Source organism: Saccostrea cucullata, unplaced genomic scaffold, assembly GCF_032062105.1.
Source record: "Saccostrea cucullata isolate Sc308-1 unplaced genomic scaffold, CSIRO_AGI_Scuc_v1 ctg176, whole genome shotgun sequence".
NCBI classification, from domain to species: domain Eukaryota; kingdom Metazoa; phylum Mollusca; class Bivalvia; order Ostreida; family Ostreidae; genus Saccostrea; species Saccostrea cuccullata.
The window spans coordinates 22,639-37,567 of record NW_026939570.1 but is presented as its reverse complement, the minus strand read 5'-3'; the positions used below and the strand labels follow the sequence as shown (position 1 = coordinate 37,567).

Below are 14,929 nucleotides of genomic sequence, written 5' to 3'. Positions count from 1 at the left end.
GTGCTTAAATGTTAGATTAATGTACCTAAAATACTTGTATACAATGTTTAAACTGACTTTCTTTGTCATTTCAGACATGTTTAGCTTCAGTAACGAGACCAATTAAAAGAGGAGCCATTTTTAAGAATGCTAAAGCAAGGAAAATCCAGCTGACACGACATTACAAGTAAGTTTACCTGACTGTGATAACCAGCATGCAATAGAAATTGAAAAAGAAGGTGACACACATTTGATTTATTGAATTAGAATTTAAAAATAATTCAATACACATGTGATGAGGAAAATGGACACAATTCTTAGCATTTGAAGAAGAGGAATTTGACTTGTGTGATATTTTTCGAGTAATCTGTCAAATGATGAAAAATAACAATACCGTAAATCTGGGAATTTTTGCTGTAGATAAATTTTTAGCAAATTTGCGAGTTCATTGCATTCGCAAAAATATTTTTCTTAAAAATAAATTACCAATAAGAAAATGTAAACAAAGCAGTGGTAATTGGCAAAATTTTGAAACGTAAAAATTAATCAACACCATTTTGACCCGAAATCGCAAAATAAAATCGACGTAAAATTTCCAGATTTAGGGTATAAGAGAATTAGCTTACCATTTTTTCCCATTTTACAGAACCATTAAGTTGGATGTAAACCTCCATCGATTTAACATCTGTTACTGGATGTCCTTCTCTAAGCAGCACGGACAGGAACTGCTGGCGGAGTCGTTCGTTCTCCACAGCTGTCACGACCTGACACTGGTCCCGATAGAAGACGGTCTGTTCCACCGCCCGGCCGCGAACTGGAGTGTCCGATACCTCAGCTGTGACCTGAACGCTGCCAAGGTCTGGTTACAGAGTGCCAGACAGACGGCAGACGAGGTGAGTCTTACACTGTAGGGATATCTAAGTCATTGTAGATTTATCACATATTGGTTGTACTGCATTTAAGTGATTTATATACCTGTGGTATTTTATATGCAAGTATTGTTTTTTATTCTATCTAGTTGAATGTTTCTTTGAGAAATCCAGTGGATAAAAAGCTGTTCATCACTGTCAATAGGTAGATTGTCAGTTTTCACAATATACACACTAATTTTCAAACACACATAGATCTACATGTACTTGTATTTCAATCAATTTATTTGTCCTACAGGGTAACATACAAGAGAGGGGACATCACAACTCCAAAGACAGAGAGTGATTCAGAAGATGAAACAGACATAAAAAAGGAAAAGGTAGGATTTAAATTCATTTTAACTTAAAATTGGTCACAAATAACTCTTAATTTTCTTTGTTGAACTATGGATACAGCTTGTTTCAAACAATTAAATCTTGACCCATGAACCCAAATTTTTATTTTTAATTTTGTCATTTGTCTCTATGCACTATTCCAATATTTGTTTGCCAGCTTAGCTTTTCCATTACTTCTTTCCTTGCAGTCTCAGTTTGTCCATAACCTCCATGTGTACGGAATGAAGGGGGCATGGACTAAACACAATCGTAACGTTCTGATTGGCCTATATGACAGCTACCAGAAGGCCCAGTCACTGAGAAGGAACCTGGCAGCCGACGCCCTCAAGGCCTTCAAAGTGGAGGAGGGATCTTCAGTAAGTGTTAAATCCACAGGTGCTTGTCAACAGGGCTCCATCCCCCATTATACACCCCAAGTCCAAGGGGGAGGGGAGGTACTGTCCACAAGCATCTGTGTTTTAAACAAATCATTAATAAAAAAAAAAAAGTTGAATTATTTATGAGAGGAATTCTTTGATTCTGATTATTTGCTAACAACAATAATTTTTTTTATTAAAAAATAAAAACAATTCCCAGAGAAAGAATTTATATTTACAAATAGAGATCTGAGCTCTTAAGGGTCAGATGATATTTTGTATTTACTTACAGCAGAAGAACCGGTCAATGTCGATGTCTGCGGGTCAGCCCGAGTCCCCCACACAACAAACCCCACCCTCCATTAACTATCTCCACATACTGGAAAAACTGGTGGCCGAGTCAGACAGCAAATCTGTCGTCTTCACTGAAGAGGTGAGAAACAAAATATAATTTTTGTTTTATATGCATATTAAGAACCATCATTATAAAGAAGCAAAATTTGAAGTCCGCGTGACTACTATGTGACTTCCATAGAACCAAATTTGATTGTTTCTGTTTTCCAATGTAGCTAAATAACATACATTTTCATTATTTAAATTCTTTGGCTTTGTTAGTTTTAAACTGATATATTGAGTGTTCTGTTTTGATCCTCAGCCCTCAAGCTCTAACTTGGAACAGCTCCATGGCAAGGCTGCATGTATGAGAGAGGACGACATCACCTGCAGGAACTGGCTAAGTATGCTGGAATTGTCACAATATTCTCAGGTTTTCTGTACATGTAGAATTATAAGCTTATGAAGATAAGTCCTTTTTGTAACCCATATGTGTATAATTTTTGAGTGTTATTTATTTTAGTTAACTCTGGCATTTTCACTTTTCCAAAAACAATTTGTAGTTTGCTAAATTAACTTGTATGCCATATGGTAAAGGAATTATTGAGGTTAAGATATGGTATGACCTGTAAACTGTGCTTATTGTTTGTAGAACGTATATTTTATTGCTAATTTTTCCCGATAGTTGAGCTACACAACTGTCAGGTTGTTCTAAAAGGGGTAGAAACTGATGGTCATGTGATTGTCAGCGCCGCCAAAGCGGAGATAACGTCGTATGAGTATCAACCTGTGTGGCAGAATCAGCAGATCCACAGTAAGACAGCCTGGGTCAGCTCCATCGAATGCATGCAGGTAACTCCAGTAGTGATCTCTCAAAGCTCTACATGTGATTTTAAATCATTTTGAAATGCTTAATCTGAGGATACATCAGAAGAACAAGGTACAGTTTCAAAACAAATTAAGCCTAATATTTTTTCTAAAATATGAAAGTGATATAAGAAATCAAAATTCATTATTTCTGAATCAAAGGAACTCCCTGCAATAAGAATATATAAATCGTTTTTCTCATATGACCTCCTAAACGCTAATTGTGACATCATTAACTTGTGCATTTTCCCGTATTTTCTTAAAAAGTAGCAGAAGACATCAATTTCCAGTAGAATTTTCTTTCAAAAAATATAATCTGCCACCGTCGCCCGGAAAGATTTTGAGATATGTGATTTTTCATAGCATTTTACATACTATATACAAAAAATTAAATTGGGCGACTGTGGCAGACACTATTTTCTAAAGGAAAATAAGCACAGAAATGAGCCATTTTGATGCTTTTCTGCATTAAACTTAGAAATGTACCAAATTAATGATGTCATATTTCTAGAAAGGTCCTCTTTCATGCCATATTCTTTAATAATTTATCGTATTCATTTACTCATCTATTGTTAAAGCCAATTTCATAACTTTTTAAGAACATTAAATTTTTAGGGCACAATAAAGCTCAAACTGTATCTTCTTCTTAGGTGATTCAGTGGAAGATGTTTTCCACACAGATTGCCCTAGATTATACATTCAAATGTACTGGTAATAATACCTTTCCAGTGCAAATAATTATCCAGAATTTTTTTTCTCAACCTAAATGTTACTCTCTTTGTCAGTACTATGCCACTGTGGACCCTGGCAGTGACCTTGAAGAAGACTGCTATCCCTGGCTGTCCCAGGAAAATGTAGAGGATCGAATGGAGGAGGATCTAAGTGGGCTGCCCGAGATGGTGTCTAGTGGGCACAGTGTAGGGGGAGTCGTCTACAGCACTATACCCAACACCAAGGTAAACACAAATAATGTGGTGTGTGTTGGGGGGATCTATATCATCATCTTTTACACCAAGGTAAACAAATATTGGGAAAAGGAAGAGGGAGGTGAAGGAGAATGAGTTAAAGGTGGGGGAGGGGGGTCATCTACAGCACCAGCCCCAATACCTAGGTTAATACAAAAACTGTTGTGTTTAGGGGGTGGGGGGAATGGGGATCTATGACCACCTTTAACACCATGATAAACATGAACTGAGAGGAAAGAGTGGGGGGTTTCTATATCCCCACCCCACAGTGAAAAGATCAGTTTTTATCCTCCTATTATAAAATGATATGAATTACCAACTCAGGTTTTATTTTGACTTGTTAGTCTTCAGTGTACACTGTATAATGTTTGCCATTACAATTACTTTTACATTGTTTTAGAAACAAGTTCAGCTTCAGAGGATCATCTCCCGGTGTAAATGTCAGGTGTTCTATGCCAGCTACGGAAAAGTGGGGCCTGACATAACACTGGCTATCCCTCCTCCTGTAAGTACAGAGCTTTATGTACCGTTCTGAATTGTACTGAATTACTCATGTCTATAAATAGTACCGTAACACATGACAATACTTTGTAGCCAATGGATGACTCGGACATCGTAGCACCAGAGGAGGCGGTAGACACGTTTACTCTTCTCCACCATGATCTCAATATCTGTACCAACTTTGTAAGTAATTCTATGGCTTTTATATTGATTATTATTCAAGACTATACAGTGCTTAAAATGAATTGAGAACTTTAAAGTTGTTGTATTGTGAAAAAAAGGTTTATTCAATGTAAGAGAAATTCAGACCTATTGTACAAATAAGTACTCATTTAAGCAAAACTCTTTTCAGCTACTGTGATGTTTATAAACACATACATGTACATTTACCAAACATTCTGAATTCTTTTCAGCCTCAGTATCAGATGATCCTGGATATTGTCAACAATTTGCTGCTCCATGTGGAACAAAAACAAAAGGTATAAAAATTTTTAATACAATCACATTTTTCTGATCATCAGTACTTCATAAGACTTCGTATGAACTGTGTTTATCGTGTAACAGGAGACCACAGACAAGCTTCAGGACATGAGGTTCCAATTACAACTCTCCAATATCGAGGACCAGAAAACTCCTATCCAGGTCACACAGGAAAATCTCAGGTAAACAGAATCTGAGGTATTCAGCAAACTAAGCGAAATAACTCACATGATCAGGCAACACTGAATGATTTAAGTTAGTCAATTAACATTTGAAAATCTCAGGAAGTCAATAGATATGATGAAAATAACAGGTAGTTGTTAATTATGAGGATGTGGTAGGAAGCCCACTAAAGAAAAATCTTATGAAGTCATCAAACACATACATTTTTTCCACTACTAATCTCAGGTAGTGAGAAACCAAACACAAATACTGAGCAGTTGGATGACTCAGAAAGATGTCAGGTAGTCCTTCATGTAAATCTTAGAAATTTAACACAGTGAATTTTCAGGGTTAGTTGTAGGTAGTTAAAACTAAACACGATTTGTAAAAGGAATGTGTCTGCCATATTTGATTAGACTCTCACTATATCTGAGGACCTTTATAAAGCGACTGACTTAGTAACTGTTCAGTGTAATCAATTGTCACCAGCATATATGGATATATGTTTTACAGTAATTGTAGGGTAAAAAAAACTCTGCACTTCTTATGAAGTAGAGTAAAATACCAAAGAGACTTTCAACAGTTGCACAGGCCAGTGCAGTATACAAACACAAATACATGTAACTTTATTAAAATGTAAACAAAGGAAATGTAAGATAACCAAAATGAACATGGGTAGCCAGTCAATGCCGATAACCGTGACAATAAAGCAGTCAGGTGTTACGAGTACCCCGGTGCTGATATTGTAGAAAGTAAAACTGAAAATGGCATTCGCCTTATCATGAGTCATGCTCAGCTTTAAGGGAACAGAAAAGGAAAGGATATGTACTTCTGAAATTTGAAAAAATTACTTACAAGAAAACTTTTGTGACATTTATATGCAATTCCTTAAATCTTTTGATAGGGAGCATTGTTTGACTCTTCGGCGACTTGAGAAAGAACTCTACCTCATTCACAAAGGTCTGGACGATGATGAAGACAATGAAGAGTAAGGAATTCAAAGATGTCTTTCTTGTTCAGAGCAGCTTCATATGGCACTGTAATGTAATGTTAAGTGATATACATGTATTCTACCAAGTTGACCTCTTTATTTTTTGTTCAGTTTGATGCAACAGAGTGAAGTACGTGAGCACCAATTGTTTGATCTCAAGGAAAAAATTTACTATCTCAATGAGGAACTGTCAATGAGAATTAGGTAATTATGTTATAAAGTTTTTAGTTGTACGAGGGGTGATCAAAAAGTTCGCAAACTATCTCTATATCTACAAAACCACAATTCAGATTAGAATGAAATTCGGTACACACATAGCCATACACAAGATCTATAAATAGCATATGCTGACTAAAATTTTTCTCCTTGTTTGTGACGTCACAATGTGAAAATGACGTCACTATGTAGGTCACTTGTGACGAAAAATGGTTGTCTCAGTCGAACTTGTTAAACAAACGACTGTACAATTTATTGTAATATCTTAGAAATCCCTCTACAGTATCATATAATAATTTGTACACAGTTTATTGAGATAAAGGAGTTCCTATAAATTCAATTAATGACTGGATTTATCGTTTTAATGAAGGAAGGCTGATGGTTAAAAATGATACTTGTCATCTTGCCCAGTGAAAGCAAGTTTGAAAAGATATGGATTTTTAATTAAGCAATTTGCTATCAAAGACCTCTAATTAGCACTTTGAAAAATAGTTGAATATTTGAACAATGATATAAGTATTTAATACCGCCAATATCACGTGATTCGCGCATGCGCAGAATGGTGGTTGATGTACATTAAAATCGGGGAGGATTAATTTAAAATATAATCAACATTAAAACCAAATATTGTTTCTTGTATGGAAGTTATTCAGTTAGTTTGCGAACTTTCTGATCACCCCTCGTATTTATTGCTATATTAATTAAGTATTCACAAGTGAATATTTGTATGATAGTTTTTAAGCTAAATGTGCTTTTTTATGACAGCTGTTTTAAAGAGAGCCAACTTCAGTTCAAAGCACTGCAGAGGATCATGAAGGGTAGGCTTTTCTATTAAGTCTATATTTATTACTGTGACTTTATTTGCATACAGTAGGAGATATATTCAAATGAAAATTATTTAATATATGTGTATTTAAAAAAAACTGAATTTATCTTGACTAAGACTTTTTTTAATTGTAAAATTAATTATCCAGTAAAGATAAATTTTTATAAACAGCTCAGCAGGTCCATGTGTCGCGGCGTAATGAGGTGTGTTTTAAGTTTGCTCAGTGGAGGCTGACCAGAGAGGACGGGCAGCTGGGAATAACGGACCTAATGCTCAGAAACTTTGTGTAAGTGATAAAAATGGACTACTGGTCCAATACACCATTGAGATAGGATTGTTAATGCTAAAGAAAGTGCTCAACATGTCAGGTCAAACATTTGTGAAGAAACCTTATTTAAAAATTTATGTTTAGAGTTTGAATAGAGGGATGAAGTAAAGTAGAAAGGTTGTGCTTTTGGAGTACCGTAAACTATTTGACAAATCAGAGAAAAACATTGTCATTGCTTTTACATTTAATAAAAAAATGAATCCACTCTGCTGAGCCTTTCTGAGTGAGAATTCTAGGATTTGTAATATTTTTTCTTGACACAGATACACTAAAGTTAACAGAGATAATGACACGTGGACTCACCAGCTGGAACTGGGCTGGGTCAAGATGACCAACCTACTACCAAACACTATCTACAAGGTCAGAGAATCAGATCAATATTGTACAGACATTGCAAATTTAATTTACTGTTTAATCATTTTAATGTGGGGGGTCAATGTTCATGAATAACCAAAATATTGACAAAGTTATCGTTCAAGGGGATGTTAATCCCTGATTAAGAGTGATCCAAGTACTCTGCTCCTTAAAGAACCACTGTGATGATTCCACATAGTTTATCGTGTTGATCCATAAAAACACATTTGAGCTGAGTAATTTGTCTTTATATTTTATTTTTAAAAAAACATTTCATTTTACATAGGATGTCTTGGTCCCCCTTGTACTGGGTAAAGAGAATGATCTCAGACAGATGGCGCTCCGAATCATATGTAGTGAGAGACCCCCTGGTGAGTGATAGCTAAACAAAATCGTCGTAAACAAACGTGTGAATTTTCAAAACCTTTATGATTACCTTCGTAATAAGTTAACAAATTCAATCATCAAAAATTTATACATAATTTTTTATCTCACTATCAATATTTTCGTAAATGTGCTTTTAATGCCACTGATGAATAATTTTAAAACTTACCTTTTAGTTGGAGGGATTGCTGTGAAGGAGCACTTTGAGGTGAATGTCGTCCCCCTACAGATTCAGATGACTTACCAGTTCTACAAGACAGTCATGGAATTCTTCTTCCCTGATAAAAACATTGAAACAGAAGGCCCGGGTGAGATAGAGATGAGGCACATGATTATTTTAAAATTTGTCGTGTCTTATATCAGCATGTTCTGAATGTCGATGTTGAATGTTTCTAAAACTTGTATCCAGGTTAGAAAAATATTTAATTATTACTGTTTTATTTGGAGGGTCTGGAATGTATACCTGTGTAAATTGGTTCAAAATGTACTCTCTTCTGACATCATTTTTTTATACGCCGTCTTAAGACGGGACGTATTATGTTATAGGCTTCGTGTCCGTCCGTCTGTCTGTTAGCTTTTTCGTTTCCGGCTCATAACTTTAATACTATTAGGCCTAGGATTATCAAACTTTGTCATCTGATGCATCTTGGGTAGAAGGTGTGTTGCGCACAAAAAGTAGGTCGCTCTGACCTTTTATTAAGAAGTTATAGCCAAATATGGAAAAATCCTTTCCGGCCCATAACTAGAAAACTATAAGACTAACAATCATCAAACTTGGGCAGTTTATGCATCTTAGGTAGAAAGTGTCGCGACCTATTTCAAGGTCACTGTGACCTTTAATCTAAGTGAAATTAAAAAAAAAAAAAATGTGTCTTTTTACTATTCATTGAAGCATCCCAAATAATGTAAGAGTATTGCTCTCTTCTTATTAAAAAAGTGTTAAATCAAGAAAATACTTATTTTTTTAAGCATATACTTGACAGCAATTTATAACAAATACAATGTATGTTAGAGAAATCCTACCTCTCCCTTGAGTGTAATTATCAAGCACTGGTCAAGAAGAATTTTGATAACAGAAAATTTCATGTCAAATTAGAGAGAAATTAATGAGTTTTGAGTGTGAGGATCTAACTGATAGAACATCAGTGTTATCTACATCCCTTGGGTATTGGGCAGATGGGTAAGCCCCTTGGATTAAAAATAGCTCTTGTTGGCTAGCCAAAGTTTTAAAATGAATTTGATGAAAAGTAATTAAAACTAATTTGATATTGCATAATAGACTAATCTGATATTATATAATATTATTAATTTAAAAACTAATTTTAAGGGGTGGGGTGGAATCAGCATTTCCATATGAATTACATATTAAAACCTGTCGGACATTAAATCTCAACCAAAAAAAATCGTTGAATATTTTATATGTTTAGAAAAAATTTATGGTAGATAGTGCAGACCCATTCATCTCTTTGTAGTTATGAGTAGACAAGCATCCAGTTAAAGATTAATTAATGAGTTCAATGTAGGAAGGCTAGCTGATCAAGCGGCTTATCTGTATCCTTTGGGGATTAGACAAAAGAAGTGCTGGTCAGTTTATAGCATGTCATTTGATGGCCAGGACTTTTCTTTTCAAAATTAATTTGGTATAGATTAAGATGTTAAGACTAATTTGATATTGTTTAATATGATGGGCATTAGACAAGGTCTAACACAACCAGCATAGAAATCTATTAATGATGAAATATTTATTATAATTAATGCCTAGATAACAGGAAATGGATAAATATTTGAAGGAATGGAAAAATCATGGAAATCTTGGAATCAAGGTTGACGTGATATTCTTGCACACTAAAATGTTCAAGAAAATTGTATTTTTTTGACGGGCTTATCATGCTGTGGCGCGGCACTTTATTGAAATGTAGAATGAAGAAAATGCTATTAAATCTTTATATAATAATATATACACTATTTGATAAGATGGAGAGACAGAGAAGGCCCCCGTGAAAAAGAAAGTGGAGAAGCGACCCTCCATAAAGAGAGACAGCGTCAAACGAAGCTCCTCAGCTCATAACTTTGCAGAAATCGACAAAATGAAGGCAAGTGTTTACATGAAATTAAACTCATGATATGTATGGAATAAACAAACTAGTGTTGTGCAAACTTGAGATTTACTCTATACTTCATAATTCTTACAGGAAAGAGCTTCAAATAACAACACCTTTGTGTACGTTAAAATCCCAGAAGTTTCTCTCCGTGTGAGCTACAAGGTATAGACAATGTTACTTTGGACTCATTTCTTATAAATTGACTTGTAGTGATAATGCCCAATGAGTTAACTAATATCTAAAATCTTCAGGGTGAGAAGGAGAAGAATATAGCAGACATCCATGACTTCAGCATCGTCCTACCCACCATGGAGTACCACAATCAGATCTGGACCTGGTTTGATCTCCTGATGGCCATCCGGGGTGACACCAAGAGGGTCATTTTGTCTCAGGTTCGTCCTCCTTAAATTCTCATGTTTTTATATCTTAGGTAACGTAAAGAGCAAAAGTCACTCTTACTGATTAAACAGCTTATATTTGCCATTGTAAAGATGAATTTCCTTGTACATATGTTTGAGAATTTAACATTTTATAATTTTTTTTAAGCTGGAGATAAAACGATCTTTTGAAATCTTGTAACTGTTGACTGACCCCTGATTCATACTAAATCAATCCTTTCATAGATTGTGTATTAACACATATTTGATGTCCTGTTTGTAGGCTATCAAACAAAAGCTACACATGAAGTCCAGGGCTGATGAGGAGACTCCACTTAATGATGTTCAACAAGAGGAGAACAAAATGAAAATGCTACTTGGTGCCAAAGTCCTGGTAAGTGTCAAGACCAAATGTTGCTTGGTGCCAGTGTCAAGGCCAAACACCTGGTAAGTGTCAAGATCAAATGTTGCTTGGTGCTAGTGACAAGGCCAAAGTCCTGGTAAATGTCAAGGCCAAATATTGCTTGGTGCCAGTGACAAGGCCAATGCCTGGTAAATGTCAAGGCCAAATGTTGCTTGGTGCCAGTGACAAGGCCAATGCCTGGTAAATGTCAAGGCCAAATGTTGCTTGGTGCCAGTGACAAGGCCAAAGTCCTGGTAAGTGTCAAGATCAAATGTCGCTTGGTGTTAAATTTCTGGCTCTGGGACCATAAACTTCAATTAGCTCACTCTTGATCTTGGTCTTAGCTTTTTAGCTCACCTGAGCCGAAGGCTCAAGTGAGCTTTTCTGATCACGTTTTGTCCGTCGTCCGTCTGTCTGTCCGTCTGTAAACTTTTCACATTTTCGACTTCTTCTCAAGAACCACTGGGCCAATTTCAACCAAACTTGGTACAAAGTATCCTTGGGTGAAGGGGAATTTAAATTGTTAAAATAAAGGGCCAAGTCCCCTCACAAGGGGAGATAATCAAGAAAAGACAAAAATAGGGTGGGGTCATTAAAAAATCTTCTTCTCAAGAACCACCGGGCCAGAAAACTGAAACTTATGTGGAAGCATCCTGGGGTAGTGTAAATTCTAAATTGTTCAAATCTTGACCCCCGGGGGAAGGGCAGGGCCACAATGGGGAATCAAAGTTTTACATAGAAATATACCGGTATAGGAAAAATCTTTGAAAATCTTCTTCTCAAGAACCACTGGGCCAGGAAAGCTGAAACTTATGTGGAAGCATCCTAGGGTAGTGTAGATTCTAAATTGTTCAAATCATGACCCCCGGGGGAAGGGTGGGGCCACAATGGGAAATCAAAGTTTTACATAGAAATATATAGGAAAAATCTTTGAAAATCTTCTTCTCAAGAACCACTGGGCCAGAAAAGCTGAAACTTATGTGGAAGCATCCTGGTATAGTGTAGATTCTAAATTGTTCAAATCATGATCCCCGAAGGAAGGGCGGGGCCACAATGGGGAATCAAAGTTTTACATAGAAATACATAGGAAAAATCTTTGAAAATCTTCTTTTCAAGAACCACTGGGCCAGAAAAGCTGAAACTTATGTGCACATGGAAGAATCATGGGGTAGTGTAAATTTCAAAATGTCTAAATTATGATCAGTGGGGTAGGGTGGGGATGCATTATGTATTACAAGGGGGAAATCTGGTAAAGAACAGAATGGTCAAAGCTTCTCAGGTGAGCGATGTGGCCCATGGGCCTCTTGTTTGCTTTAACTTCCTTTGGTAATAGTGAGACGGAGATCATAAGTAGGTTTTATGGCCCTAGAGCCTGGTAAGGCATTCCAAAGAAAAAAGACTTTCCTATAATAAGTACTTATAGAAGTACTATGTTTTTGGCTGTTTCCTTTCATATAGTGTATACTTGAGTACAGTCAATTCTCGAATTATCGCCATTCGATTCATCGCCATTTTCGCAATACCACCATGATTTTCCAAGAACGCTTTTCCTGCTATATAAAATTCTCTTTATAATGCCAAATTCACATACCACCATCTGCCGCCCTGTTTTCACAACAAATGTCCATTTCTTAGTCTCAATTATCTCGATATACTGCCACAAGTTGTATGTGGTCAGTGAAGTGGCTAATTGGTTGACACTATCACTGTTGTAAAGCATGCAAAGCCGGACGAGGTACATGCAATTACATAATTAAATAAAAATTAAATAAACAATAATTTTAACTTGAACTGTTATAATGATTTCGTTTCCTGTTTAATAAAAATCATTTAGTCAGGGCTTCGCCACGAAAGCGGTTGTTGTTAAAGTTCACCAGTAACGATATTACTTTGATGATCTCTGCTTTAAACAATGCAAAGTTTGCTTAAAAAATAATTATATGGTAGAAATTGTGAACGTTTCATTAACTATGATGCCATAAACAATGAATTTATTGAAAATTCATTTTAAGTACTATCCGCAATATATCACGACGATCGAACCAGCATGTTTTTTTTCTTCAATATCAGACGTGCAGATTTAATGCATTCACATGTACTTATCTTTTATTTCATAACTGCATATTTTGTTTTAGTGAAATTGTACATAAAAAAATTACTAGAAGTATTTTCAAATTTAGAAATATGTTTTTATATAAATGTACATGTAATACCGGTAATAAGAAAAGAAATGCTTAATGGTATTTCTAAGAACGATAACTTTACTTCTTGTTTCCTAAAAGATGGGAAATTCAATTCATCGCCAAATTCGTTATACCGCCATGATTTCTAAATTACAAAAGGTGGCGGTTTAACGAGAATTAACTGTAATTGTCTATCTTAAAATTCTAAGACTAATTTACTATGATGCAGTGTATGAATAAAATGAATATTTTTTTTAGTAAAATGATTTATGGACAATTTTTGTGAGAAATACAGATGTAAAATATCTGGATAGTTTCCTTTGCTTTATAGATGATATAAAAATGAACATAGTTTTTCTTTTTAATATACACATGAGAAAAATGTCTAAAGATTTCTTGGGAAATAGATTCTTTTGGAATCAGGTACCTTTGGAATCCATTGAAATACATTATATCAGAGAAAAATCATTCCCTGTCAGCTCTGATATCTTTTCATTTTTTACAGGCCGGTCAGGAAAAACCCGCAAAGAAAGGAATTTTTGGAAAATCTCAAAAGAAGTAAAACTCAATTGTGAGAACAACACAAATGATGAAGACGAAGAGATAATGATTGCTATCATAACAGTGTAATGCTGTTTGACAAGTTTCTACAAGAGATGTAAACTGTTTTTTTTTTTTTTTTTTTGCTTTTCTTCTGTGCCAGGAGTCTTTCTTACATGTAGTTAATATTTAGCTATGTTTACTCAAATATACATGTAGATGTATGTGTATATTGTAAAATCAATTTTTATTAAGATAAATTTTACTGCTTTGAGGAAAACATACTGGTTCAATGAGAATGGTTTTGGTTATTGAGGAACTACTGAGTTTTCATACAAGTATTTTACATTTTGTTGAAGGGGATGAATAATGTCTCTTTGTACCTTAAAACATCCAATTTTACCTCTGTAGAAGATATGACTTCACTGTAATTTATTTTGTGCAATAATGAAATGAAAAAAGACTATTTCTCAAACATATATACATGGGTTATGAGATTTGCATATACATGGTTTTCTGAAGAATACAACTAATTAAAAAGCACAAATAATTTATGTATATGTAAGATATATTTTATGATACTAATTCTCTTCCATCTTTTAAGTTCTCTTCCATTGTTTAATTCCTGTATTGGAATAATTTTTCTAACAATATCACCAGAGAAAGAAAGAGAATGTGGAATATAATTTTACACTGTATATGACCTAATGTTGTTAAGAGAACAACGATAATTGTTTTATGGTGCTGCTCTTGTTATGCTATTTATTGTTGAATATAACGTCTGTGATATTCATTGCTTTAGTCACGTTTTAAATGTTTTAGATTCACTATTTTCTGTGAGGTAGAACTTTAATTTTATTTTAGCTGCAAGTCAGGATTAAGCTTGTAGTTTAAAGCTCAAACTTTTGTACTTATTTATTGTTGTGTGTATTTAAGGTTCTGCTTATTTAAGTCATCTATTTTCACAATAAATTAATTTTTTTGTATTATTAAGTTCAATGATATATACAATATCAATACATATTGCATTGTTTACTTTTCTGTTGGTTTCCTTTTTTAGCCCCACACCCTTTCTCCAGCCTCAGTCTATATGTCTGTTCATCCATCAGTAAACTTTACATTTTTAACTTTTTTCTCAAGAAATCCTAGTTTAATTTTAACCAAAGTTGATACAAAGCATCCCCGAGTGAAGAAACAAACCTCCTTCTAAGAGCACTGTAGCTTTGGCATTAGAAGTAAAGGCTGAATAAGTCTGTACCCTAGTGTCAAAGTGAACTGGAGACGCCAGTTGACTAGAGACCTTTGGTTTAGTAACCT

General features: G+C 34.9%; 1 protein-coding gene across 1 annotated transcript in view; it reads left to right on the top strand.

Annotated features, from left to right (window-relative positions):
- The window catches only part of LOC134253339 (protein hobbit-like), a 48,696-nt gene extending 34,051 nt beyond the window's left edge, over positions 1 to 14,645 (top strand). Inside the window, exons 34-58 of the mRNA XM_062735869.1 lie at positions 75 to 166; positions 626 to 872; positions 998 to 1,053; positions 1,147 to 1,228; positions 1,433 to 1,600; positions 1,893 to 2,033; positions 2,256 to 2,337; positions 2,619 to 2,785; positions 3,586 to 3,756; positions 4,166 to 4,270; positions 4,360 to 4,449; positions 4,680 to 4,745; positions 4,831 to 4,928; positions 5,813 to 5,896; positions 6,011 to 6,103; positions 6,881 to 6,933; positions 7,113 to 7,227; positions 7,533 to 7,629; positions 7,910 to 7,994; positions 8,184 to 8,315; positions 9,982 to 10,100; positions 10,200 to 10,271; positions 10,361 to 10,501; positions 10,770 to 10,880; positions 13,578 to 14,645. Coding sequence (XP_062591853.1) covers positions 75 to 166; positions 626 to 872; positions 998 to 1,053; positions 1,147 to 1,228; positions 1,433 to 1,600; positions 1,893 to 2,033; positions 2,256 to 2,337; positions 2,619 to 2,785; positions 3,586 to 3,756; positions 4,166 to 4,270; positions 4,360 to 4,449; positions 4,680 to 4,745; positions 4,831 to 4,928; positions 5,813 to 5,896; positions 6,011 to 6,103; positions 6,881 to 6,933; positions 7,113 to 7,227; positions 7,533 to 7,629; positions 7,910 to 7,994; positions 8,184 to 8,315; positions 9,982 to 10,100; positions 10,200 to 10,271; positions 10,361 to 10,501; positions 10,770 to 10,880; positions 13,578 to 13,634 — 2,724 coding nt within the window. The 3' untranslated portion in view covers positions 13,635 to 14,645. The remainder of the gene's footprint in view (positions 1 to 74; positions 167 to 625; positions 873 to 997; positions 1,054 to 1,146; positions 1,229 to 1,432; positions 1,601 to 1,892; positions 2,034 to 2,255; positions 2,338 to 2,618; positions 2,786 to 3,585; positions 3,757 to 4,165; positions 4,271 to 4,359; positions 4,450 to 4,679; positions 4,746 to 4,830; positions 4,929 to 5,812; positions 5,897 to 6,010; positions 6,104 to 6,880; positions 6,934 to 7,112; positions 7,228 to 7,532; positions 7,630 to 7,909; positions 7,995 to 8,183; positions 8,316 to 9,981; positions 10,101 to 10,199; positions 10,272 to 10,360; positions 10,502 to 10,769; positions 10,881 to 13,577) is intronic.
- Positions 14,646 to 14,929: the final 284 nt, after the last annotated feature.